Source organism: Megascapheus bottae, chromosome 9 (assembly GCF_031878675.1).
Source record: "Megascapheus bottae isolate mThoBot1 chromosome 9, mThoBot2.hap1, whole genome shotgun sequence".
NCBI lineage: Eukaryota > Metazoa > Chordata > Mammalia > Rodentia > Geomyidae > Megascapheus > Megascapheus bottae.
The window spans coordinates 46,418,123-46,445,792 of record NC_143517.1 but is presented as its reverse complement, the minus strand read 5'-3'; the positions used below and the strand labels follow the sequence as shown (position 1 = coordinate 46,445,792).

General features: G+C 36.7%; 2 protein-coding genes across 3 annotated transcripts in view; one reads left to right on the top strand and one right to left on the bottom strand.

The window, feature by feature from the left end:
- Positions 1-66: 66 nt before the first annotated feature.
- Eny2 (ENY2 transcription and export complex 2 subunit) lies at positions 67-9,393 on the bottom strand. 2 transcript variants are annotated; one of them, XM_090339271.1, is made up of 5 exons: positions 9,297-9,393; positions 7,795-7,871; positions 3,940-4,010; positions 2,655-2,729; positions 67-328 (listed from the first exon to the last, which is right to left on the bottom strand). In XM_090339271.1, exons 2-5 carry the CDS (start codon positions 7,860-7,862, stop codon positions 252-254), a joined length of 291 nt encoding a protein of 96 aa, XP_090195397.1. In that variant the 5' UTR covers positions 7,863-7,871; positions 9,297-9,393; the 3' UTR covers positions 67-251. The 2 variants fall into 2 exon arrangements, with proteins under 2 accessions (XP_090195397.1, XP_090195396.1); XM_090339270.1 differs by having other exon boundaries at positions 9,225-9,369.
- Positions 9,394-9,546: 153 nt separating this feature from the next.
- Nudcd1 (NudC domain containing 1) overlaps positions 9,547-27,670 on the top strand; it is a 43,622-nt gene continuing 25,498 nt past the window's right edge. The window contains exons 1-2 of the mRNA XM_090339269.1: positions 9,547-9,817; positions 17,868-18,022. Of these exons, the coding sequence (XP_090195395.1) occupies positions 9,700-9,817; positions 17,868-18,022 (273 nt within the window). The 5' untranslated portion in view covers positions 9,547-9,699. The remainder of the gene's footprint in view (positions 9,818-17,867; positions 18,023-27,670) is intronic.

Sequence of the window (27,670 nt, the reverse complement as noted above, 5' to 3'; positions counted from 1 at the left end):
CTCTGAACAATCCAGTGAATTAGTAATAGAGTCCCATATATTCCAAAATCCAAGCAAACTTCAAACTTATTCATGAGATATTTATTAAAATAACACATTTAGGGAAAAAAATCAATACAATGTATACATCATTACTGAAAACTGTATACCATCATACAAAAAAGGATTTTATTTTGGGAGACTGAGTTCTAATTTATGGCAAGTTTTACTTTCAGAAATAAAACCACAGAACAACACAATCTAATTCAACCTTAAAGACTGGCATGCTGAGCAAGGAATGTTCTTATTCTTTGTAGAAGCTCCTTCTTTACACTGTCAGGTACCAGGGCTGAAATATAAAAATAAAAGCATCAGAGCAGGTAGATTCAAATTAATACATGCCAATTTTAAGGCCTGACATGCCATTCAGAATTACCAATAGCCACCATGCTGAATAAAAAAAGAAAACAGTGGATATATACAAAATTAGAAAAGTGAGGGGAGGGGTAAATTGGAGGGGATAGATGGGAATACCGAAAGAGCTAACACCGATCAAGATGCATTGTATTCACAAATTGGCTTTGTTAAATGGCAACTCCTTTGTACAACTTCTTAATGATAATATACTAAAGATATTTAAGCACAGATGTTTGAAAAAAAGGTGCATATTTGCAATTTCTCATCTAAATTATTTAATACTTAAATACATCTCACACTGATGACCAGAAAATGAGACAAGGTATAAACAAGGAGTGCAGAGCATCATTTTAAAATACACAGGCTATAACAAACTGACAAATTTGACTTACAACATCTGACAATTAATCAAGATTACCTTAAACAAACCATAAAGACAGAAACTTAATAAACTATCTTAGAGAAGAAGACCGCTCTCTAGACAATACAGAAGCTTCCCGTAGGTAAGGGAAAGACCAAAAGGGTAACAAAAATGATCAAAGATGATTGAAAGAAGAAGCATGTGTTAAATATGATGGGCTTAATCTCAGAAATGAAACTAAAACAACTTTCATATAGCTCATTTTACCAATCAGACTGAAATGCTACAGCTAGTAACAAGACTAAGAAAAAACAGGCATTCCTATTAGTTAGTGGGGGTATGTGTTTTGAAAGCTAATTTGGCAACTGAATGAAATGAGAGCATACATTTTCTGACCAAGCAAAAATATGAAGTTCCACAACAACTTATATTTACAGTTTCTGAATTTTGACTGTATTATCTAGTTAAAATACTCAACCAAAAAAAAATAGAATCTAGGTAAAAATATCTAAAATTGTCTAGGGTAAGGAAAATTTGAGCTATAAGTTAAATATTTCTAAGTCAGGGCAAAGATGTGGCTCAAATGACAGGGCATCAGCCTTGATGAAGAAAGTCAAGAATAAGATGGGTGCCAGTGGCTCATGCCTGTAATCCTAGTTACTCAAGAGATATGAGAATCAAGTTTCAAAGATAGTTCAATACAAATGATGATGAAACAGTACAGGATAATTCATTCTCTCTCTCTCTCTCTTTCCTTTTTTGCCAGTCCTGGGGATTGATCTCAGGGCCTAAACATTAATCTTGGGCTTTTTCAAGGCGAGTGCTCTACCACTAGAGCCACAGCACCACTTCCAGCTTTTTTTCTATGTATGTATGTATGTATGTATGTATGTATGTATGTATGTATGTATGTATGTATGTGGTACTGAGGAATCGAACGCAGGTCTTTGTACATGCTAGGCAAGCACTCTACCACTAGGCCAAACTCCAGGCCCACAGGACAATTTCTAAACTGAACAACATGTTTCTGAACAATGTCAATCTGTAAAGAATTACAGAAAAAGCAGAAAGCATTATCTGACATATATAACTCATAAGAAAGCTGTTTTTCTTTTTCTTCTCCTGAGACATACTTGAAGAAAAAAAGTAAATTTTGAAGCTGTAAAAGGGCTTTAAGAAATAATCACGGAGGACCACAGGATTTTGTAGTTCTTTCTCAGTAGAAAGCAGTTGAGGAAATTAGTGATCTATGGTAATTTTCAAACTTATTTGGTTGAAATAAATGTAAAAATGTTACTACATGAGAAATGACAATGATATGGTTCCTGATTACATGTGTATTTATTATACACTATCAATGTTACTATTTCCTGTCTTTCTTTTGTCCTCTGTAAGCAGGATATTCTGACTGCATTCTGAGTCTTAAATATAGATTACCTTGAACATGAAGTTATAGAATCACTATATCCTTAATTAGACATTCAAGGAGAGAGACTTTCATTTATTTTTAATAAGGAAAGAGATAGTAGGACAATGTCACATGGGCTGGAGTAAAATTCTGAATTATTAAATATTGAAGCGGAGTCTGGCCATACCTGTTTAATCCTAATTTGATATTTCCCTCTATAAAATTCTGTATTAAAAAACAAACCTGTCTAAACCATACCAACTTACAATGGTATAATGTTTTAGAGTGCAGACAAGTTTTATATCTACTATCTTACTCATTACTTGAGCTGTCGGAAAGGCAGGCAGACAACTGTAACTCTTCCTGTATGAAGCAGTGTAAGCACCGAAATCATATGGAAAAAGTGATTTTTCTAACAAAAAGAACATCTGAATGAAAGAATAAAATGTCTAGAGTACATAACCCTTTGATATAATTTGCACTCCTTACCTCTGCCTTTTGGAGTGATTTCAGCCACCAAGTCATCAACAGTAACGTGTTCTAGTCCTTTTTCTTTAATTACCTCTTATGCAAAAGTAAAAAACAAATCATATCATTTAAAATCATTATCTGTAAGAAAGATTTTCATAGAGGAAGGGTTAAAATCATGTTTTCTGAGTGTAGATTGGTCTTTCTATCTTTAAGAGGACACTTCTGTTTTTTCTTTTTTAATGAAAATTTATAACCTTACAAACACATTAAGTATTTTCTAGCTTAAAAAGATAAAAGTCTATTCATCTTTCAATGAAAAAGCCTGTAGCTTCACAAATAACTGCAATACTTCAAATACATTTGAACTGTAACAATTAAATCTAACCTTTGCAACAAACTGGAAACTTTCAACAGGACATTTTAAACAGTTCCTTCTTAAATAAATTTAAATTTATGTATGAAGATTTTCAAACAAACAAAAAGTCTCAGACTGTTCTGTCTAGGCTGGATTCAAACCTAAATACTCAGATTTCAATATCCTGAGTGGCTAAGACTACAGGTACGAGTCACAGGGCCTGGGTTAGTCACACTTATTTATATTAATAGAAACCATTGTAGGATACATGAAAATATTCAGAATTTTCGTGTGGGTGTTGTATCTTATGCCTAAAATCCTAGCAGCTCAGGAAAACCATAATTTGAGGCCAGCCTGAATAAAATTTCCTAAGATTCCCTCTCAACTAATACTTGAGTGGTGGTATATGCATAACACCCTCAGATATAAGGAAACGTGAAACAGAAGGATCATGATCCCAGCTGGCTCTGACATAAAAACAAGACATTAGCCCTAAAAATACAGCAAAGGGCTCATGTACAGTGGTTTAAGAGGTACAATGCCTGTCTAGGAAACTCAAATCTTAGGGTTCAAACTCCCGGTACCACTAGAACACCAGAATTCCACTACTCCAAAAACTGAGCTAGATAGAATGGAAGCTCATCTTAATAACATGTGAACCTATTCTCTAAAAGATTTTGTGTATGAGTTTTCTGTCAAGATAACAGAAAGAGGAGAGAGAAATTCCTCTAAGTCTGCCAAGCTCCAGCCATTAATTTTTTATTAAATGAAAACACATTAGGAATATTTGATACTGAAAGAGTTCTACTTTTTAAGTTACTTTGTTTACTGAGAGAAGGGAATATTTAAGATACTTAAAATTTCTCATTATACTTCTTTGTAGTTAACTCCCAACCAACCCAGTTCAAAGCAATGGAACTAGCTTATCTTCTAAGTAAAACTGATTACCTTTACAGTGTGCCTTCAACTGATCCTTCCAGCCACATTCAATTAATTTAGCTCTCAGCAACTCTTTGAGGCTGTTGGAAAAAAATGTTTTCAAATTAAGTAACAAAGTACAATACTATGAATAAGGGTGTTTGAAGCAAAGGTACAAGTTTTCAACTAAGAACTTCCTTCCTTTCAATCTCAACTTTTAAAACTGGGGTCTAATCTTGGTTCTATCAGTTCTTTGATCTTATGCAAATCACTTAAAACTCAGGGTTATGAATTAAATCTGGGCCTAATGTGAAGTGCAAAAATTAAATCGAGAGGCTAAAACACTTCTCAAGAATCTTGTGGATTTTGTACAACTTCTAGGACTTTATCTCTATTAGATTGACTCTCCTTATTTCACTAAATCAATAATTAGCACGCCTATCGTTTTTATTACACTATTTAATTTCTAGTGATAAAAATATTGGTGTATATTCTAACCAATGACATTAGTAAAACATTTTTTTGTCATACTTGCTCTGATAAATCCTCAAATTAATCATTTTTCAGTTTAGTGTATCACATTACAAACAGATCTTCTCTGCCTATAAACTGCTCCTTTTGATATTTCTAGACATCTACAATGTATCACTTCTATCACAAAATCTTCCAGTTCCAGTGGGGCTCATACCCAACTTTCTAGTCAATCCCTTCTATCTTGTTTTCCTCAAAATGACAACCTCATTCTTTTGGTTCCTTGGGCTTGAACTTTGGCATTCCTCACTCCACTTCCTTTATAATATCTAATCCATGAGTTAATTCTACAGATTTTAGTTTTAAAATGTTAACTAGAATTTCAATGTTTTCCCCATCTCTGCTATTAATATCCTAGTTCAAGGTAGGGACCAGATTATTACCCAATCACTTCCTTTTCCCCTTGTGTACTTTATTCTTCATTTATTACATCAGACCCTCTAGTACCTCCCCAATTTACTCAAAACAAAATGCTAGGTATACTACAGTATACCTTGAGTATCTGCCTTCTCCCCAATTATATGTGTATGTGCATGTGTGTGTGTGTGTTCCTTGCTGATCTTGAGGCTTGAACTCAGGGCCTAGGCACTTTCTCTAAGCTTTTTTGAACATGGTAGTACTTTACCTACCTCTTGAATCACAGCTCTACTTCCAAATTTTTTGGTGATTAACTGGAGGTAAGAGTTTCATGGAATTTCCTGCCTGGGCTAGCTTCAAATGTCTGTCCTCAGACCTGGGCCACCTAAGTAGCTCAAAATAAAGACACAAACTACCCAATGGCACTCAGCTGTGTGCTTCAATTTTTTATCTCTTTTCACCCTCATACAACATATTCAGTCTCAATTTCCACATACAACTCAATAATGCTAGGCCTTAGCTTTCTTCGCTTTTAACTGTGTGAAGTATCAATTTTCCCACTTACTTGCTTTTTTTCTTTCTTTAGCACTTATTCCACCTGGCATATTACACATGTACTATCATTTCCCTACCATCAGCAGTTCATGAAGGCTGGGGTGTGGCTCAAGGAGTTGAGCACATCCAAGTCCTGAGTTCATACCCCAGTATGGAAATAAGATATAAAGAAATTTCACAAAAGCACCAACTCCATTTCGGTGACTACTTTATCTATTGCACTGAACAAGGCATGTCCCATAACAGAAACTCACAAAAACAGTGAGTATAACTCCCGATACTCTTTATTAGTAGCACCATCTTCCCTGTCAACCATAGTGCTGTTCTAGATGTGCCCATCTTCAAATCACAGCTCTTTTTAAGTTCTCCTTTCGATTCTTGCAGTTTTTATTTTTACCCCTGAATAATCTTCTAACTCCCTTTTATTTTTTTGCCATCTATCTTGACCCTTTCAAGTCTATCCTCTACACTGGGAAATAAAATCTCGTATAAATGCTTCCTTTCTTAAAATGATGTAACTCCTAAGATCGAAGAATGAAGACAGCAACCAATGTTTCTGCAAATCCTGGCAACTATCTTCCTGATCTTTAACAGGGAAAAAAACAAAAAACAAAAAAAAAACACCTTTTATATACTGATCTGGGTAATTGTTTTAGTGACAGTAATATAAGGAAGTGAAGCTGGTCTTCTAACTTGTTTATTACCTAAGTTTAACAGTAATCATGCAAGGCTCTTTGCAGAGGAAGGTTCTCTGAACTGGCAAAATGTAAGTGTTGAACTCCAATTCTCTGTTACTTGTGAGAATATTCTGTTTGAAAATAAAGTTGAGTAAAAGGGAAAACAGAGAAAAAAATATTTTTGGTGAAGTTTTGGGGTGCTTAGACTGGAAGATGTAAGAAGCAATTACAAACCTTAGGTATTTCCTCTGGTTAAGCCAATCTGAGTGGTTTTCTTTTGTTTTTAAGAAAAAGAGTCCCGACTTAAAACAGAAATCCATATTCTTCTTGTCTACTGTTCTAGCTACACATTTTCATTTCACTTTATCCACTAGTTTCCTATTATTCCCTAGTCTGGACATTCTATTCCATCTATTTAGAACAACCTCCCCTTCACTGACTTAGACAAGTCCTAACTTTCTATCCCATTATCTCTTTCGTTAATAAAATCTTACACAATTAGGGCTGGGAGTTTAGCCTAGTGGTAGAGTGCTTGCCTAGCTTGCATGAAGACCCAGGTTCGATTCTGTGGTACTACATACACAGAAAAAAAGCCAGAAATGGTGCTGTGGTGCAAGTGGTAGAGCTTTAGCCTTGAGAAAGCCCAAGGACAGTGCCCAAGCCCTCAGTTCAAGGCCCAAGACTGGCAAAAACAAAACAACAACAAAAAATCTTACACAATTAACTTGATCCACAGGTAAAATTGGAGATTTTATAAACTCTGTCACTTTGCTCTCAGAGACTTTTTTTGGTTCTCTAATCACTTCTTTGGACTTTTAAATGTTCATCAAATATTTACTTGGCCAGTTAGGTGCCAGGAATAGCATTAGATGTTCTGCTGCCATGCTACTTTTAATAGAAGACAAAAACTAATAGTTAGCTAAAATGCAACGTGATTAAAATCCTATAATTTTAGTAGATGCCCCGAAGAGGAAATTCTTAAAAATCTTTAAGCGCTTTAACCTTAAATCATTAAAATTCTTAAAAATGAAAAAAAATGCTTAAATGAATGAAATAAAAGTATTTTAGCATAAGAATAGCACATGCTGCTTAAGGATAAGAGAGCTTGATGCTGGGCGTGATGGCGCATGCCTGTATCACAGGTACTAGAGAGGAAAAAGTAGAAGGACTGAGTCTATGGACAGCATGGACAAAAAGTAGGAGACTACCTGCAAAACAGAAAGTTCCAGGGTGGCTCATACCTATAATCAAAGCAAGCTTGGGCAGAATAATCTGTGGATTCTCATATCCAAGTAATCAGCAAAAAGCTGAAAGTGAAGGCGTGGCTTACATGTGAGAGCACCAACTCTGGGCAAAAAAAGCCAAACAAAAGTACAAGGTGAAGAGTTCAAGTCTTATTATCCTCCACTTCCCCCCCTCCTCCCTCCTTCCCCACATAAAAGAGCTTGGTAACTGAAACTTATGGTTCCCTTCTGGTAAAACCTGGGGAATGTGGTTTCAATTGTAGTTAATTGTCACTTTTTTCTTGTCAATTATACATGTTGCAAGAGTGGTCATTTCTTGCTTATCTTTCTAAATCATCCTTTTGAGTTGTGCAATGTTGAACAGATCTAAACTATTTCATATAAAAGTCGGGAATAGAAACGTCTGATGATCTCATTTGTTTGTAATTCTTTTCACTAACACGTTTTGTTCCTTGACCTTCAGATTCTGTAAAAATTAACGACCACAAAATGTAATTTCTTAACAAAATTCAGTTACTCACCGCTCTCTTTCTCCAGTTTCTATTAACTTTTGGTTAATCGCTGCTCTCATCTGCGCATCTTTGTTCATCTTGCTAACCTGGACATCAATAAGTGTTTTCAGATACAAAAATATACACATCATTTTCTTCAAGCATCCTAACACTTTAATAGTCTATCAACTGCAAGGGTGATACATTTAAAGTATTAAGAATGTTATTACTCTTAATATTTGCTGCATTCTAAGATGTCACATTGACACTCACTATTTCTTTCCCCTACATGTTCTTAACTAATGTACTTTTAGATAATATTAACTACCACTTCAACACTTACTAAACATTTAAGTGCCTGTACTGAGCTAAAAAATTTCTACTTTTGAAATTAAATTAAATTCCCCAAGCTCACTGTTAATATATTAACATAATTTATATTTTACAGATGAGAAAACTGAGGCACAGAGATACACAATGATGAAAGCAGAATCTGAACTCCGGATACTCTGACCTCTGAAGCTCCCACTTCATTGAACTGCGTAAGAACTGACAGCTGACCCATTTCTGCACCTCAGGTACACTCCAAATTCGAGGAAACCATGTAATTTAAATATCAATGAAAGATTAGATGGCAAGACTGAGTGCTTTAGTCTTCATTAGGCTGTACCCTGCATTAAGTGGCTACCCTAGCTGTGAGTTATCGAAAATATTCATTGCTGACAGGGATAAGAGGAAACAACTCTCAAACTAATTCTTAACTTGTGTTTTAAGGACATTCAAGTCACTTAAAAGTGTAAAGAAAACTTGGAATAAGCTAACGTTCTCCCACTAACTTGGCACTACTTGTTATCTGGCATCTCCCAAGTCAGACTGGCAATGAGTTATCAGAGTTGGATTTTTTTGTTGTTGTTGTTAAGGGGTAGAGAGAATCGGGAAGGGAGGTTGAAATAAAAGTAGGACATGTTTGCCTTTGTAAATCGGAATCTAACATTGATGTTTTTCTAAAGTAACTACAAAGAGCTTGTCAGTTCCCCAGCCAGAATATCGAACTTGATCTCTCGCCTTGTGTCTCCCAAACACAGATAGTGACCTTGGACAAGTCACTTAATACTTTTAAAGGCCTCAGTTTTCCCACTGGTAAAAAACAAAACAAAACAAACAACAACAACAAAACACAAACAAAAAACCCCCAGGGCGCTAGGGGATCCCTCCCAGTTCAGACATTCTTTGGGCAAATAAACCAGGGCCGGGGACAGCTGGAGAGGCGGGAGGGGAGGAGCCAGCAAACAAAGCGGGGGCTGGCTCCAGGCCAACTCCAGCAGCACGCCCTGTCGGAGAGCCCTACAGGCCCGCGAGCGAGCGAGCGCGGGTCGGGGAAGCGAACCAAAGACAGTACAGCGAAAAGGAGCCTGGGCCGGGCCCGGGTCCCGGCCCTGAGGACCACGGGCATAGCTCACCACCATCACCGCGGGCGAGGGCCGTCCCTTCCCAGCGACGAAATGACCCTTGCGCTGACGACCGTTACCTACCACACTCTTCGACTGCCCGGGACTTAGACCCTCAGTAGCTCGGGCACCTAAGCACACAGAAAGCTAGAACACGCATTTCCGGGGCGGGATCTAGCCACTCTGCCTATAATGTGAGAATTTAACTAGCGCGGGCCGCCTCCTGGACGAGCAGCCTTCTGGGTCAATGAGTCCTGATCCAACCAGCGTGCCTAGACGATAAGCTCTCAGAAAACTACATAGACCATAATACATCAGAGTCCATCCGCCCTCCCTCGCATGGACACTACATTTCCCGGAATGCACTTGGCACCGCACTGTGTTCTGGGATGGGAACCACGCCGCCTTCCCAGCCTCAGTTCCCGGAGCCAGCGCGGACCTTTCAACAAGAGCTTTATTAGTTAGTAGGCCGGGATTCTAGAAAGCGATGGAAGTGGCGGCTAATTGCTCCCTTCGAGTGAAGAGGCCCCTGTTGGACCCCCGCTTCGAGGGTTACAAGTTATCTCTCGAGCCGCTGCCCTGTTACCAGCTGGAGCTTGACGCAGGTGGGAAGTGGCGGCGCCCCCAGGCCCTTGGTGCCTTCCCCACCCTCTTCCCGCTGCACCCCCTGACCTTTCCCGCCTTTTCTTTCTGTCTGAATGGGGTCAGCAAGGTCATCGTGGCCTGCCCGGCAGGGGTGCACCCAGGGTGGTTGTCCCTGGAGGATGGGTGTCCATCCCGGGACCCAGACTCCCTCTTTGCCCCCTCTCCTCCCGGCCGGCGGGGTTCTCAGGTGTTGCCCGGGCTCCGGCTGTCAGTCTGCTTATCTCTGGCCTGGCCCTGCGGAGGAGAAACTTCTGGACATTCTTTCCTCCGAGAACATCGTTTATAAACGTGTTCCCTGAAAAGCCACACCTCCTTGGACAATCCCTAGTTGTTTCTTTCCTCTGACGCAGAGCCATTTCTTGTGAGTGAAAGTCTCCTCCATCCCTGTTTGGTCGTTTTCCAACGTTCAGGTCCTGGTACTCTAAGGACAGGTGTCCTCGTAGACATCCCTAAGAAGCTTGAGAGGGAGCATGATGTAGTCCCTTGTTTTGTTTGCATGGTGTTGGCTGGAATGTACCCATCCTGTTTTCACGACGTACACACTTAATTTTCGTGAACTCCCAGACATCTGCACTTTTTAGTGCAGGCCCCAGCACTGATGAATGTCAGTAGATCACACTTGGAGAAATACCGGTCAGAGTTGGTACTTGTTAAGAGTATCAAATAAGTGTGTGTTTTTGTTTGTTAAATTCACAAATAACATGGGCCAGTGTCGCGCCATACATTTTGAGGATGTCCAGGTGAGTAAGTCATTGTGAATGAACATTACATAACTGTTACCTCGTAAGGAAGGAAAGTTTAAATAATTATAATGTGAGAAGGCAGTGGTAGGGTTGTGTACAGCGTACAGTGGTAAAACTTGATTCTTTTCTAAACCAGCTGTGGAAATCTGAGAAAGCCTTCTGAAACAATTGATACTTTAGTTGAACTTTAAAGGATAGGCAAATTGGAATTGACTCGTGAGAGAAGATGAACTTTCTTTCCATTCCTTTCATTTCCTTCTTTTCCCTCTTTCAAGTGGTTTTTTATTTTGTTTTGGTTTTTGGTCTCCAAAACAACAATACTACCATGTTTAGTTAATGCATTCAAAAGAAAACCTAGAATTTAGTGGCTCAATCAGAAAGCATTATTGTTGCTGCAAGCTTTGTGGCTGTTCTGGTTCTGGCAAAGCTCATTCTTGCATCTTGGTTCATTTATGATTTTGCTAGGCAGCTCTCATCTTGATTAGACTTTCTCCTATGTTGGGGTTCTGCCTGTTTAAGATGATTTCAGATAATCTCCCCTTGACTCAATCAGTACGGGGATAGGGATAGTGCAGGCTTGTTGCACTAGCATATAACAACACTTAAGTACTGCTTACTTCAAATTTATTACTGTACCATTCTCCAAAACAAATCAAATATGAAACCTAGATTCAGGGTGGGATGAGCACGCTAAAGGACATAGACTCCAGAAGGCATAAAAATTGTGACCACTAGTGCAGATCTGTATAATTGTTACTGCTGGAGTCATTTTCAGTGAATTTCTTTGTTTAAATCTTATCCAATTTACCCATAAATGCACTAAATTTCAAATCTGAATACCTGCATTCTCATCCAAATCATAAGTTTTTGTATTCCTGAAATATGGTAGGCTCCTGAACAACTTTCCTGATTTCACTAAAAACCTCTTTGCTCTGATATCAAGAATGTAAATGTGGCTTTTAATTTTATGTTTGTTTATTACTACGCAGCCCCTAGGTTTTGACACATACTAAATTGAGTAAAGGATTTCTTTTTAATTCTTAAAATATCCTTGGGTTTTTGGGGGGAAGTACAATTCAATTGTTTGAGAATTAATTTCATTGAGCCTTTTTTATATATTTTTTATTGTAACTAATAGAAGGGTTACATTACATTCACCAGATAGAAGGTGCATTACTTCAAATACTTTGATACCCTTTCTCATGTCTTGGTCCCCATTTCCCTTGTTTTTATATTTAGTTAGAACAGTGGTCTTGGGCAGTGCTTAGACTGACGATAATTATAAATACTGTGAAGACAAGACTGTCCCATGTGCACTGTGCACCATAGCACAAATTACATTTTTTTTTTTTTTTTTGCTGTTGTTGGTTGTGGGACTTGAACTCTGGGCTTGGGCACTGTGCCTGAGCTCTTTATCTCAAGGCTATCTCCCTAACCCTTGAGCCACAGCGCCACTTCTACAAATTACATTTTTTTAAATAAAAATTTATCTTTTGGGGGGCTGGGAATATGGCCTAGTGGTAGAGTGCTTGCCTAGCATGCACTAGGACCCGGGTTTGATTCCTTGATACCACATAGGTCATAGAAAAAAGCCAGAAATGGTGCTGAGGCTCAAGTGGTAGAGTTCTAACCTTGAGAAAGTCCAAGGACAGTGCTCAGGCCCTGAGCTCAAGCCCACGACTGGCAAAAAAAATAAAAATAAAAATAAATAAATAATCTTTTGGGCATAGTTACTTCCCAACTTGTGTGTGTGCCCACCACTGTACTGTCTAATCCTTTCAAATGTTTCTTACCATGGTCTGAGTTGGTTTCCCCAAACATATGACCTTGGAACTGTGCTAAGTCCTTGAGAGAGACCCTCTGCAGATCTCCAAGGTTCTGTCTGTGCACCTTTCCCTTCTGCTACACTGTGATGTGTAGCTATGTGGTTGTCTCAGACTTTCAAATCAATATCTTTAACTCAAGGATTTTGCTGGGTTGGACCTCAGTTTCTTCTCTTTGTGTTGTGGCCTGGAAAAATTTCAAGGCAAAAACCTGTGACAGTAGTATTCACCTTACATGTGTATTATCTCTTTAAAGATCACTAGTCTTCATTGTCTGATAGCTAGTTCTTAGAGGCTACTGTTTCATGTAATTTTGTCAGGCTTATTTTACTTATTGTTTCTATTGAAAAGTAATGTGGTCCTTTTCATTCCATCTTGGCTGCAAATAAAAATTATCGTGCATTTTTCCAATAGTATTTTTAAGTAAAAAAAAAATTTCTCTAGCATTTTGGAGCTGGAAACAATTGGGTTGGGTTTTAGGACAGTGAGAAAATTAGAAAGTAAACTGCTTTTTAAAGAAGTACAGAGAGTCCTCCTTTGAGTATGGAAATGTTATCTTTTTTCTTTGTGTTTTGCATGCATGTTTGCATGTACACATGAGTGTGTGTCTGTGTGAGAGAGACCGAGATAGAGACAGAAAGAGACACATAGAAAGAAACATTTCTCAATAGCTAAGTGAAGGAAAAGGGGAGCTTGAGAGAGGATATTACCTCTGATAAGTGCCATTAGAAACACATAGGTGAAAATTAGCCTTGGAAAAGAGAAGAGGAACAGGGAAATTAGTACTTATCATTTTTTTGAAAATTATTTTTATTGTGATGGTGATATATAGAGTGGGTACATTTATATAAGTAAGGAAATGAGTACAATTCTTGTTGATATTGTTACCCCCTCTCTCATTTTCTGCTTCTATCCCTAACTCCCCCTACCTCCATCACTACCCCCCCACCCCCAAGTGGTAAAGTTCATTTCCAACATAGTGTCTTGTGAGTATTACTGTTGAATTGCATTGACTCGCCCTTTGGCCTTTGTCTTACCAGTTCTGTGATTTCCCCTTCCTATTCCCAAACCAGCTAAACTTCTATACAGTACAAAGGGTACCAAAATTAAAAACAGTGACAACAAATGGTAAGCCAAAGAAGGGGGAAAAGCTAAAAGAAAAATAAATCACTGCATATAGTATGCTAAGAAAGAAAAAATCCTCTTGTTTCCATATCTTGTAGTTCATTTCTATTATCATAATTTTATGAGGTCATATGTATCTAGCCATTCTGCTATTGTGATCCTCTTTTAGGACCATCCTAGATGCATATTAAGTATTACCTATGAGGGAAAACAGGCAGCCTATGTTTCTTTGAAGCTGGCTTACTTCACTTACTATGATTTTTCCAAGTCTTTCCATTTCCTTATGAATGGGACGATGTCATTCTTTCTGATGGAAGCATAGAATTTCATTGTGCATATATATCACATTTCCTGATCCATTCATTATATGCCAATTCCATAGAGTCAACACATTAAACTTTACCAAGAAGGAAACCCGGTAAGGAAAGGGATGAGAAAGACTAATCACTTTAACTAACAAACTAATCCTGGCAATTCTTCCCTCTCCCTCTTTCTAATCTAATGCTGGCTATTCTTCCCTCTCCCTATTTCCCTGCCCCCAGCAGAGAGAAAAGAAGCTAGTAAAGATTTAGGCTATCATCTGGCACTGGTGGCCCAACTGAGAGTAATAATCCTAGCTGCTCAAGAGGCTGAGATCTGAGGGTGGAAGCCAGCTCAGACTGGGAAGTCCCTGAGCGTTTTTTGTTTTTATTTTTTTTCCAGTTAATTACCAAAAAGCCTTAAGTAGAGCTGCTGCTCCAGTAGTAGAGCACTAGCTTTGAGCCAAAGTGCTCAGTAACAGCACCCAGGCTTTAAGTTCAAGCCCCAGTACCAGCACACTCATACAAAAATTAAAAATTAAAAAAAGCAAATGGACAAAAAAAGACTTAGGTTATCATCTGAATAAAAGGAGGGAAGAATCCTATAATCCTAAAACTTGTATCTACCCATAAGGAGGAAGATAAGATGTGTTGTGAACATAGAAACCCATATGAAATAGTGTCCTGGAAGTTGGGTCTTTCCTGTTTCATGAATCATGCTTCAGTTAACAGAATTGCATTGTTACATTATAATATTATACAAAAGCAAATAGAAGACTTAACTTACTGAGTTGGTTCTAAAAGATGTATGGTTCCAGAAGTGAAATTAATGTTTATGTAGTTAATGTTTATTGCTTCTTCCATCTTTTTCAAACTGGTATACTCTGTACACATTAGATTGAATCATTTAATTAATAGCAAGAGTTGAATATTGACATTTCATCTGCTTCACTGTAATAGCATATGTTGAGAAAACAGAACTAGTGATAAGTACCATTAGCATTGTTTGACTTCTGAGTATGTCCATATGACTACCAGCTGGTTATTTTGAATATGGAGTGCAGCTGATTTTTTTTACTTCTCTGCCTTGGCCCCCTGACCTTGACTCCAGATCTCAGTCTCACCATCACCCAGCAAAGGCTCTTTGAGGTCTTGTTAGTTCCCTTTCCTATTGAAAAGCCATAGTTTTTTGTTTTGTTTTTAGATTTTATTAGAATTTAAACAAAGATTAAATTTCTCCCTCATAGCTTATCTCATGTTGCTACTATATCTGACTTTGGTACCTGGTATATTGTATGCATGTTTATTTGTTTATTTGAAATTGGGAAGCGAAGGGGAAAAACAAAATGATTGAGAGTGGGTAAGGAGAGGGAAAGTGGGAGAAAAACATGGGAAGGGGTATCAATGTTTAAGAAGTAATGTACCCTCAATAATGAATGTACCTGTAACCCCTCTATGCATCACACTGTAAATAAAATAAAATTTAAAAAAAAAGAAAACTTGTTTGCACCTAAATTCTTTATATAAAGAATGCAATAAAATTTTTTAAGTGAAGCTTATGTCATGTCCTGGACACTTTTTTCTTTCAGCTATTCTGCTTCTTTCATCTTTATACCAGGTATAACTTTTCATTTCTTAATTTGGGCCAGTGACAGGGCCTGCTCCCTTCCTCCCTTCTCACTGTCTCTCCCTCTCCTCCTCTCCCCCTCTCCCCCTCCTCCTCCCTCTCCCCTCTCCCTTATCTTCTTTTTGTCTCCTCCCCTTCTTCCTTTCTCCCTTTCCCTCCTTCCCTGGCTCCCTTCTTACCTCTCTCTACCCTTTCCCCTCCCTCTCCTACTCCTCCTCTTTCCCTCTCTCCCTCTCTTTCTACCTCATTCCTCTTCCTCTCTCTCTAATGAGGCTTGAACTTGTGGCCTCCCATTTTCTAGAAAGGTACTTTTACCATTCATCCTTGCCTCTAGCATACCTAACAGAATTAGTACAAAATAGTAGGTTTTAGAAAATGATGTTTCTTAGATGCCCTATACTATGTTTGAAGATGAGGAGTTGTAATAAAGGGAGAAGCTAAAAAACTTCTAGTTTGCTCAAGATTACCCACAGCTCTTTGCCCCCAGATATGAAGAAAATGATTTTTTTATTAAAGAATTTATTAACATTGATTTTTATATCATATTTCAAATGACATGTTTAACAAATGAGTGTTCAAGAAGGGAATCTATATACAATCACTTAGTTTTTAGAACATAATCAAAATTAGGCTAAGGGTTTGTATATCATAGATGTATATTAATTTATAAAATAAAACATGTCTATAGAGTCATAGGCTATTTTGTCTATGTAGTTGTGTTTATATTTCCAATACCATGTCGATAGCATTGAGTATGCAAATATTGAGTTCTCGTTCTTTTACTGTTTGGATCTAATAGCCACATATTAAGGATACCATGCAAAGAAAATGATTTTTAGCATTATTGTCTAATAGTACTACTTTGAGTTATGGTGTTATGCTTATTTTTTGTATTACCAAGTTTTATCCACACAGTGGTGCTAGAAGATCGAGAGCTGATCATTGTTTTCTCCTAATCAGAATAATATGTCTTTCTAAGTGTTCCTTATGAACAGTTTTTCAAGTTAGACAGCAAGTTTCCTTAACCTCTATCAATTCTCATTAAATTGTGATTTTGCTTCTGAAGTATTTCTGGTTTTGTTTCAGTCTGTTTTCCCTATTTTGTAATGGTAAACACTTTTTTGGAACTTAAATTTGAACTTTACTTTCTTGCTTAAAAATAATGAATTCTTATTACAATAAGTTTATCAATAAACAAGTAGAAGACTTTGCATGATTAAACTCCTGTCCATTTCTGAATTTCATTTATCTTCATCTGTTCTTTGTACATACATAGCCAGTATGGCTTTCTTTTGGCTTTTTGAGCTCAGGCTTTCCTTACTTTTGTGTAGTTTTCCTTTTGCGTAGAATAAGTAGAGGAATATATGTGCAAGTATAGATCATTCTTATTTTTCTATCTCTCACATCTTTGCTTAATTCTTGGTAAAACCTTTAATCTCTCCAAGTAGATTAGTTCACTATTTTATGTGATATTGTGTCACTAATTTTTCTTCATAGCATCACTATAATTATATTTAACATAACTTATGTAAAATTTAGGTTATTCTCCATTTCCTTACTGGAAAAATGCTAAGACCATATATACTCACAGTTTATCACTGTATTATTGGTGCCTACATATTTGCTAAGGAAATGAATGAATAAACCAAGTTAGCTGAAACTACTTATAAGTAGTAAAGGTGAATATCCTGGAGAAAGAAAAAAATATTTGCAGTTACAGTACTCTAAAGTAAATATTATTTTAAGTAACATTGGCCTAGTGTATAAACATCGTCTTGTCTGTCTGACTGTCCATCCATCCAATCAGCCATTCATCTTACTGGAATTATAGTTAATTTTAGGTCATAAGTCTTGAATTGTTACATTTCTTATTTTCATGAAAGGACAAGATCATTTAGAGATTTGAAGTCAGTGGAGAATACTCTTATTTTCCAAGTTATATCTGATTTGAAGGAATCATTTATGTTTAGTTTTATTTCTATAATGGTATATGAATACATCCTCCTTAGTATTTAATGTATGATAAAGATCAGTAATAGAAATGAAAACATTTAAAATGTATTAAAATTAGGCTTATTATTTGCCCACTGGAAACTCTTTATTTCTAGAATTTCTCTTATTCATAATTATGAGAGAGCTAAGGCACAAAAATACCTATATGTTCTATATTTTATAAGGGCTTGACTGTGCTGTTCTATTTACTATCCTCTATATACAGTACCTGACAGGTATCCAGAAATTACCTTTGAGTGAGTCATAACAGTGAATTTTGTGACAGCTTGTGTGATTGGCATTGATCAGTTTCTTTGCCTTGTAGACATTCTGCAGAAAGGAATGATCTGAGGTAAAACTCTTGATGATTATGTCTATTTCTCTGCTTTTTTGTATTTCAGCTGTGGCAGAAGTAAAACTTAGAGATGATCAGTATACCCTGGAACACATGTGTGCTTTTGGAATGTATAATTACCTATACCATGATTCATGGAATGAAGATAGTGTTTACTACATCGATAACCTTGGAAGAATTATGAATTTAACAGTGATGCTGGTAAGAAAAATATATGTGGTATAATAACTTACCTACTAATTGATCCTTTAAACTTCTCTTTGGATCTGATATTATAGGATTAAGGAACACATGCTTTTATTGAATGCAATACCGTCATTAGTGTATGTGAGATTTCATATCTGTTTAATTCACTTTTAATTTTTTTCTTGTTATTTACAATTATTTATATCTTTTTACTATCACGAGTGGGCAATTGGAAATTATATTTTAGTAAAGTAATATATTTATTCAGGCCGGTTTTTTATGTGACATGTTATCCTCAATTGTAATAATGAATGTGTCTTTTTACTTTTGATTTTTGCATTATGTACTCTTGTCTATATTAATTGAGCACAAACATTCAGATTTTCTTGGTCTACTATGAACTGATCTTTTCAATATGAAATATTTATCTGTAGGCCCTAGGGTACATTTATCATGAAATGTTTTTGTCTGATATTAAGTTATTGCTATTTTAAAAAATTAGTGTTAATTTTTTCTTTCCTGTTTCTTCTGGCTTATCAGTATTCTTATTTTTATTTTATTTGTTGGTCATAGGGCTCGATCTTTAGGTCTGGATATAGTCCCTGAACTCTTCTGCTCAAGGCTAGCACTCTTTGAACCACTTTGAATCACAGTACCACTTTTGGTTTTCTGGTGGTTAATTGGAGATAAGAGTCTTACAGACCTTCCTGCCTGGGCTAGCTTCGAACCATGTTCTCCAGATCTCAGCTCCCTGAATAGTTAGGGTTACAGATGTGAATCACTAGCATCTGGCAGTATTCTTATTTTTAAAGTGTTTTGGATCCAGAGTGACAATGTTTGTCTTTTAATTGGAAGGCTTAGTATATTTATATTTAACTTAATTACTGATATTTGTGTTATAATCTTGTTATTTCTATTTTAGTTTAACATGTCAGTTCTTGGTGTGTTGGTTTGCTTCATTTTCTCTGTTACTATTTTTTGTTGAGTTACATATGATGTTTTAAAAAAGGTTTGAAAGTTTTATTTGATTTTTTTTCTTTTGGCTTTGTGTCTGTGATTTTACTAATTATAATGGTTAGTGTACAAATTTTAGTGTTAATTCTTACTGCATTTTCATTCTAATAAGCATGATTCCATTTATGTATAAAATTCTTATAATAATGTAGTTCCTTTTATCTCTAATATTTTGAACTATTTTTAAACATTTTTCACATATTGTAAACTCCACAATAAATTGTTAATGCATTTTATGTAAAAAACTATTCGTTGATAGCTTCCTATGTTCTTCTCCTGCCAACCCTTTTGTTAATTGCAACTTTAGACTATCTTATTTGTCTTACTACTTTTTGCTTAAATTAATAATTTTCATAACAAAAATGTACCCTTTTTTCTTTTTCTTTTTTTTTTTTGGTGCCGATCCTGGGGCTTAAACTCAAGGTCTGGGCACTGTCCCTGAGTTTTTTTTTGTTGTTGTTCATGGCCTGTATACTACCACTTGAGCCAAATCTCCACTTCTGGCCTTCTTTTATTTAGTTTTTTATGACTGTATCTTATTGTTGGGGTGATGTGTAAAGGTGTTACAGTTACATTTGTCAGGTAATGGATACATTGCTTCTTAAGCATTGATACCCCTTCCCATTTTTTCTCCCATTTTCCCCCTCACAGCCTCTCCAAGTCATCTTGTTTTTCCCCTTCCCTTCCCTCTTTCAAATAAACAAGTAAATGTGCTTAATTGGAGATAAGAGCCTCACAGACCTACTTGCCCAGGCTGGCTTTGAACCTCAATCCTTAGATCTCACTAGAGTCTGGCTGATAGCCTTATATTTTAATATTCAATTTTAGCTGAGGCAAGGCATCCATGTGACTTTAAAAATTTAAATTATAAGCTGGGCACCAGTGTCTCACGCTTGTAATTCTAGCTACTCAGGAGGCTGAGATCTGAGGACTGGGGTTCAAAGCCAGCCCAGACATGAAAGTCTGTGAGACTTGTCTCCAATTAACCACAGGGCGGGGGGTGCGGGGGGATTGGAAGTGATGCTGTGGCTCAAAGCGGTAGAGCACTAGCCTTGAGCTGAAGAGTTCAGGGACAGTGCCCAGGCCCAGAGTTTAAGCCACATGACTGCCAAAATCTCCCCGAGTTTATCTTTCATCTCTCGTCTTTACTACGCATTTTCCCTAAAACTTCCTTATTAGTTTCTTGTTTATCTTTCCTGAGGTGTTGAGGATTTTTCTTTTCAGTTTTGCAAGTATGATGGTCAATAGATTGTCAACTTGATTTGACTGAGAAAAGCCTAAGTAAACTTACAGACTTTGGGGTATGTCTGCAAAGGTATTTCCAGAGAGAATTAGGATATAAGGGCCCTGAACCATGCATAGTAGCTAAACATAAATAGAAACAAGTATTTTTCTCTTTCCTTTTTGTGTCTTTGCTTGCTTTTTTTTTTTTTAAGGTCCAGGACTGGACTTTGCTCGTAGGCTATTGCTGTACAAACTGAGCCATGTCTTCAACCCCTAAACAAGTATGCTTGAACGATAAGCTTTTTATCTTGTCATATGTAGTTGATGTGCTTTCTTTCGAACCTTGTCTTCTACCTCTTGTATACTACACTTTAGCAATTCTAAACTCTTCTACTTCTGTGTCGTAATGTTACTAGGCTTTTTTTTTTCTCAGTTCTGTAGTAGGCACAGCTTTATGTAAAGAGCCAAGTAATCACCATTAAGGAAGGATGTCTTGACCTCCTCCCTCTGTTGTCTCTGGATTATTCATGTCATTTACTATCAGAATTACATGTGCCATGAACTTCCTGTATGCCAGAGCTTGGTAATTTTTTTCTGTACGTGGATAGATATTTTAGGCTGTGTGGGGCCAGTTAGTCCCTTTCCATGACAATTTAATTCCACTGTTTTAGTAGAACAACAGCAATAGATGATTGTAAATGGAAGAATGGTGTTGTGTTCCAATAAAACATTAATTACAAAATCATGCCTGTAAAGACAATTTTATGTGGACAGCACCCAGATCTGCTGCCAGATCTAGCAGTAACCAAAACCACTTGGAGTTTGGCTGCAGTGGACTGCAAGTACTGTTGCTATTGAGCAGAATAAATTGAATTCTGAGGGCTGACCGTATGCAGGGATCATGCTCCTGCTGAACTTGATTCCAAAATGAAAGTCTTTTAAATGATTTCAGATCTTTGGAACGTTCACCCTGTATTAGGTAATGCCTTGCTGATTCTCAAGATGCCCTAAAAAACATTTTACATCAATTTATATTCAAGTCCATTTAGCTTCCTGATTCCATTTTCACATATATGCATCGAATAAATAATATGACTGCGTTAACTTCTTTTTAGTAGTATTAAAACCATGCCTTCCTTAGCTCCACCATTACGCAGGATATTCTGACCATGATGCAAGTTTTTCACGTCTTTTTGCTCTGATTTTTGTTTCCAGTTCTCACTGTAGCCTAGCGATGCTGGGGTACCTTGAAATTTTCTTCATTGTAATTCCATCACCTTGAGGCTTGGTGTCTTAGGGCATGGAAATGTAGACAAACTCTTTCCCACAATGTAATACAAATGTCCCTTAGTCCAGTTCTCCAGAGTCTTTTTTCCTGTCCGAAACCTCTTGAGCATAACCTTCATTGTCAACATTTTTATCTGTCTTTGTTTTACTGAGCTCACACCAGAATCAGGTATTCTCTGGGCTTTTTCTAGCCCGCTAATGTTTCCAAATGTTTTCAAACTTTTTGCAAACCAGTTTTTAAAACTTCTCAACTGTATTGTTAGGTGAAATCAACAGCCACTTCCTTAGTTCATAATACCAATATCTGTGTTAGAGTTTTTTAGAGGAACAGAACTAATAGAACATATACACATATTTTCATAAATTTTAATTATGAAACAGAATTTATTAGATTTATTGATTGGAGGCTAGTGGTAGAGTGCTTGCATAGCATGCACAAAGCCCTGGCTTTCAATTCCTCAGTACATTATACACAGGAAAGGCTGGAAGTGGTGCTGTGGCCCAAGGTAGAGCACTAGCTTTGAGAAAGCCCAAGACAGTGCTCATTCCCCAGAACTGGCCAAAAAAACAAAAAACTGGTGTGAGTCAACAATGAAAGGTTGAATTGTCTTGTCAATTGACAGTGGCAATAGCAATAGATATACTCAGGAAGAAAGGAGCTTGCACATATTGAATGGGGTGAGTCTTTCCCCTTCGTTGCTATTTGGTAACCAGTTGCTTCTGGAAACAACTTATGATCATTCTTATTTTATATAAAGAAATCTAAATCAAGGACATGTAGAAAATTCTTTATCATTTTTCTAATAGCTTATGTAATGGTTAATCTTGATTGTTGGTTAGATTGAGAGATGCCTATGTGTGCAGACCACATAAAAGATTTTAGAGGACATAACAAGGAGGTAACATCTGCAAGCCAAGAAAAGAGCCTTCCCAAGCAACTGGCTATATGAGACTCTGGTATTTTTACCTTCATTGCTATGACACACTTAAGCTGGCCAGTCTATGGTATTGCATTATAGTAGTCCTGGCAGAGTAATACAGTAAGTATTATTTTAGACCTGTACTTCACATGTACATAGCTCTGTTAACATCAGGCAAGTCACTTCTTGTTTGGAGGCCTGTGTGAAGACAACCTGATCTGTACTATGGAAGATTCCATGGAGCTACCCTGGCAGGAAAGACCTACCTCCTACTCCTCCCAACTAACTGCTGTGGATGAAGCTCTATATATTTTTCTTCTCTACATAAAATTTTTAATGGAGGAGGTTCCCTGGTAGTATCACATCTAACAGTTGGGGAAGATTACTTCTGAGAAGCAAGGTGCTGGTAGCTCATCCCTGTAATCCTAGATAATCAGGAGGATGATATCTGAGGATGATGTTTTTAATGATGTAGCAGAAAACAGACTGTTCTAAAATCCCTCTTATTGTCTAGTAACTTTTTAGCCACATACAAATGTATAAAGAAAAAAGACTATAAAATCTGAAGTAAGCACTTAATTTTGATTAACAAAATCTCCAGACATTGCTTGTTCTCTGACTTTCATAGGAGCCAGCAGATGGCAGCAATACAACACACGGTTCATAGCATTATAAAATTTGCAAATTTTAACTTAGTAATATACAATCCTTCTGAGAAATGTCAATTAGGAAGTAGAAGATGTTTCAGGAAAAAGAAAGATTAGGAAAAAGAAAGTTTACAATGAACTTTTGCACATCATTATTTTATAGGGTACTATGGCTTATTTTAAGGTAATTATTCATCTTCTTAATATTTATTTCTGCTTCAGAATTTTTCTTTTTACCTAAAACGTTCTTATTTTTGAGACCTAGGAATATCATCTTGTGGTGTCTCTTTAACTTAAGATGCAGGAACAGTTACTGGATTTCACTTGTAAGCATGAATTTGTAAGGCCTTGTGTTAAGAGAGACTAGTTATAATTACTTGTCACTCTAGCTCCTTATTTACTACTACTTCTGTCTCTGTGTCCAACTACCTGTTTATTTTGAACAGTTAGGTAGTTAATAGGAAGCTACCTATCTGGTTAATAAAAATTATAAAATAAGGGCAAATTCTAGGAATTGCATGTATCTGATACATTTTACATAAAATATCAAACTAATTGGTTAACAACACCTATATGTAAAGCCATGTAAAAGGAAAATTTTCTTCCAAATGAATTTAATGGTTATTAATTAATTTTATTTGGAAATTTATTATCTTAAAAGAGATTTTTAATGCCAGTGTCTTAAAAATATTGGCAAATGATATCCTTACCTAGTTTTAGTTGACCATATTCTTTTTCTTTTTTTACAAATTTTTTTTTTTTTTTTGCCATTTCTGGAGGTTGAACTCAGGGTATGAGCACTTGAGCCACAGAACTACTTCCAGCTTTTTTGTGTATGTGGTAACAAGGAATTGAGCCTAGAACTTCATACATGCTCTCTACTACTAGGCCACACTCCTGGCCCTTGACCATGTTCTTTTAAAGCTTCAGTACACTGTCCCTATAATTGTTTATATGAGAAAAGTACAAATTGGTTCAAAACTTTGTGATTGTAACTATAACTAAGAGGGCCCCAAACTCCTGTATAGAAATATTTTTCTTGGGGCTGGGAGTTTAGCCTAAGGGTATAGTGCTTGCCTAGCATGCATGAAGACCCGGGTTCGATTCCTTGGTACCACATACATAGAAAAGAATCAGAAATGGTGCCGTGTGGCTCAAGTGGTAGAGCTCTAGCCTTGAGAATGCCCAAGGACAGTGCCCAAGCCCTGAGGTCAAGCCCCAGAACTGGCAAAAAAAAATATATATATATATAATATAATACATTATATAATGTAATATATAATAATATAATATATAGTTGTTACTTATATGTACTATATGGACATTACATTTGTTGCATTTTATATTATTGAGCTGGGAGTATTAATTTAAATGTACTGTGTAATGGTGTGATGAAAACCTGAATATGTTAATTTCACTCAGAGTGAGTTTTTGTTTTGTTTTTCATTTGTTTTGGCAGGGTGGTATTCTAGAAAGTGCATTGGATCTGAAGTGCAATTGGTTTAGTAAAACAGAGCAAATAGTTTCTTCTATAGAAAATGAGAAAGAGAAAGAATGTCAGACAATGAAGTAGGATTCACCAAACTTTGAAATTTGACCCTGGCATCTTGAGAGGAATTATTTTATTTTTTTAAATCTGCCTTCTTGAGGTTGGGATAATTTCATCATCGTAGTATTCAGTGATGTTAAATGAGATAGCATCATGGTGATGTACTTATTTAATGTGTGTGTACAATACAGTCATTAATTATTCTATTTGTTAGTGCAGTTGAAGTTCTTCTGTAAATTACTTGTGAAATATTTTCAATATCCTTGAATATGGTTACACTTTGTGATGAAAAGGGAACTGGGTGGAACCAGTACTCTATAGAAGCCAATTTTATGTGGTCTAATGATGAGGATATGAAAATGCATTGCAGGTTATTGGAAATAATGGAAAGTTCTTGTGTAAGATTTACAGAAGAAATTTTTTATTGCATATAGTCTAATTAAAACTCAGTTATACCTAGAGACTTCCAAAAATCAAGAAGATTTAGGTTGTGCTCACTATCATTTATCTCAAGTAAGAGGTCTGTATATTTTCCTTTAAATTGTGTATTTTCTGGTGGGAAGCATAGCCTGGTGGTAGAGTGCTCGCCTAGCATACACAAAGCCTTGGGTTCAATTCCTTGGTACCACATACACAGGAAAAGCAGGAAGTGGCGCTGTGGCTCAAGTGGCAGAGTGTTAGCTTTGAGCAAAAAGTGTCCAAGGACCTGTGCTTAGGCCCTGAGGTCAAGCCCCAGGACTGGCAAGGAAAAAAACAAAACAAAACAATACTGTTCTTTCATGTTTTACGTTAGTTAATTTTGATTTTAGTCATATACTTGAGGATCAATTAGATATTATAGTGGCTTCTCTGATACTCTTCTACATACTCGAGGCATATATAACCATGTATTTTAGAAAGACTATTAAAAAAACATAATTTTGTGTGTAACAAGCTTAACTCTGAGTTCTTTCTGATAGTGGCTCATTAGATTCAATGAGAAGCATGTAGTGAACCACTAGAAACCTCTACTTTCAAACAACTGTTATGAAGAAAGAATCCCATTTTGTTTTGCCTTAGTAAGAAAGCAACACACACACACACACACACACACACACACACACACACACACACACACGGTACAAAAGATGGGGAAATGTGCTTGAGGTAAAGAGGGCAAATGTGCCTTGATCTCCCTGATCACCAGACATACCCGTCTTATTTTCTCCCTAATGTTTTTTATTCCTAACAGCACATACTAGAGACAAAGCTTGTGTCTATTCCTGAATGTGTGCTGACATCATGACCTTTATTTGAGCACATATGGATTCATAATTTTCATTCTTTGCATGTAATACTAATCTGCCACCATTTATTTTATAATTGGTATTCCATAGAGTTATATGTTAAAATTTCCTGCCAGTGCTCTTCCGACAAAGATACCAGATACAAATTTATGTTTGAATAAGTTAGATTTTTTTTTTTTTACTTTTTTCAGCAAGACAGAACATACACCACACCATGGAGAGGGTACAAAGTCTAGGAAATTTCTTAGCTGAAACTAAAACTTTAACAAAAAAGTGGTGCTGAATTGAATGCAGTTTGGTGTTTCTGAGGTTTATTTCCTGAATATTAAGGCTTTTTTATATCGTGTATTTTAATGATGCAACCTATCTTAAAGCTTGAAATTATGAGGATACAGACACAATTAAACATTTGATAACAGAACCTAATAGCTGTGTCTGCATTTAAAGCATGATAGAATATTTCTTTTTTTCATATATTTTATTGTAATTAATAGAAGGGTTACATTATATTTGCCAGATAGAAGGTACATTAATTCCTGTACATTGATACCCTTTCTCATGTCTTGGTCCCCATTTCCCTCCCCCAACCCCCACCCCTCATCTTGTTTTCCCCCCTTCCCTATCCAATTTCAAATAACCAAATACAAATATATCCAATATATCAGATAACAAAGTAAGATACTGTAACAGTATGAGATAATCAAGGGATAGCAAAAGAGATGGGAGATAACATAGTACGTTAAGGACAACAATCACTCATTTCTTTCTTTCTTTCTTTATTTATTGCCAGTCCTGGGCTTGAGCTCAGGGCCTGAGCACTGTCCTTGGACTTTCTCAAGGCTAGAGCTCTACCACTTGAGCTTCAGCACCATTTCCGGCTTTTTTCTATGTATGAGGTACCAAGGAATCGAACCTGGGTCTTTGTGCATGCTAGGCAAGCACACTACCACTAGGCTAAACTCCCGGCCCCATAGTCACTCGTTTATATGGCTTTTGTTTCTATATCCTAGAGGTCCTTTCATTTAGCATCATACTATATGGCCTTATGTATCAAGGTTTTGCTCTATTGCAAATCTCTGCTAGGAGAGACCTAGGTTTCTACTGATTATGACAAATGAGGGAAACCATTGAGCCTATCTTCCTTTGAGTCTGGCTTACTTCACTTAATATGATTTTTTCTAAGTCTTTCCATTTCCTAACAAATGGGGCGATGTCATTCTTTCTGGCAGCAGCATAGAATTCCATTGTGTACAAATACCACATCTTGTTGATCCACTCATCAACTGAGGGACATCTGGGTTGGTTCCATCTCTTTGCTATGATAAATAGTGCTGCAATGAACATCATTGTGCTAGTGGATTTAGTCTGACCTTGTTTCTGGACAATTGGGTAAATGCCTAGTAGTGGAATTGCTGGGTCATAGGGGAGCTCTATGTGTAGTCTTTTGAGGAATTGCCATACTGCTTTCCATAGTGGTTGAACAAGTTTGCATTCCCACCAGCAGTGTAGTAGTGATCCTTCCTGGCCACATCCCCTCCAACATCTGTTGTTACTAGTTTTCTTGATCCTGGCCATTCTAACTAGAATGGGATGGAATCATAGAGTTGTTTTGATTTACATTTCTTTTATGACCAGAGATGTTGAGCATTCTTCATGTGTCTATAGGCCATTTTTGTTTCTTCTTCAGAGAAGACTTGCTTTAAGTCTTTGGCCCATCTTTTAATGGGATGATTGTT

Bases quoted from the DNA above. Each gene is read 5' to 3' on its own strand.
- Eny2 (XM_090339270.1), bottom strand. The intron at 2,730-3,939 runs GTAATCAGTTTT...CTTTTGCATAAG, and splicing joins GTTGAAGGCACACTGTAAAG to AGGTAATTAAAGAAAAAGGA. The intron at 329-2,654 runs GTAAGGAGTGCA...TTTATATTTCAG, and splicing joins AATCACTCCAAAAGGCAGAG to CCCTGGTACCTGACAGTGTA.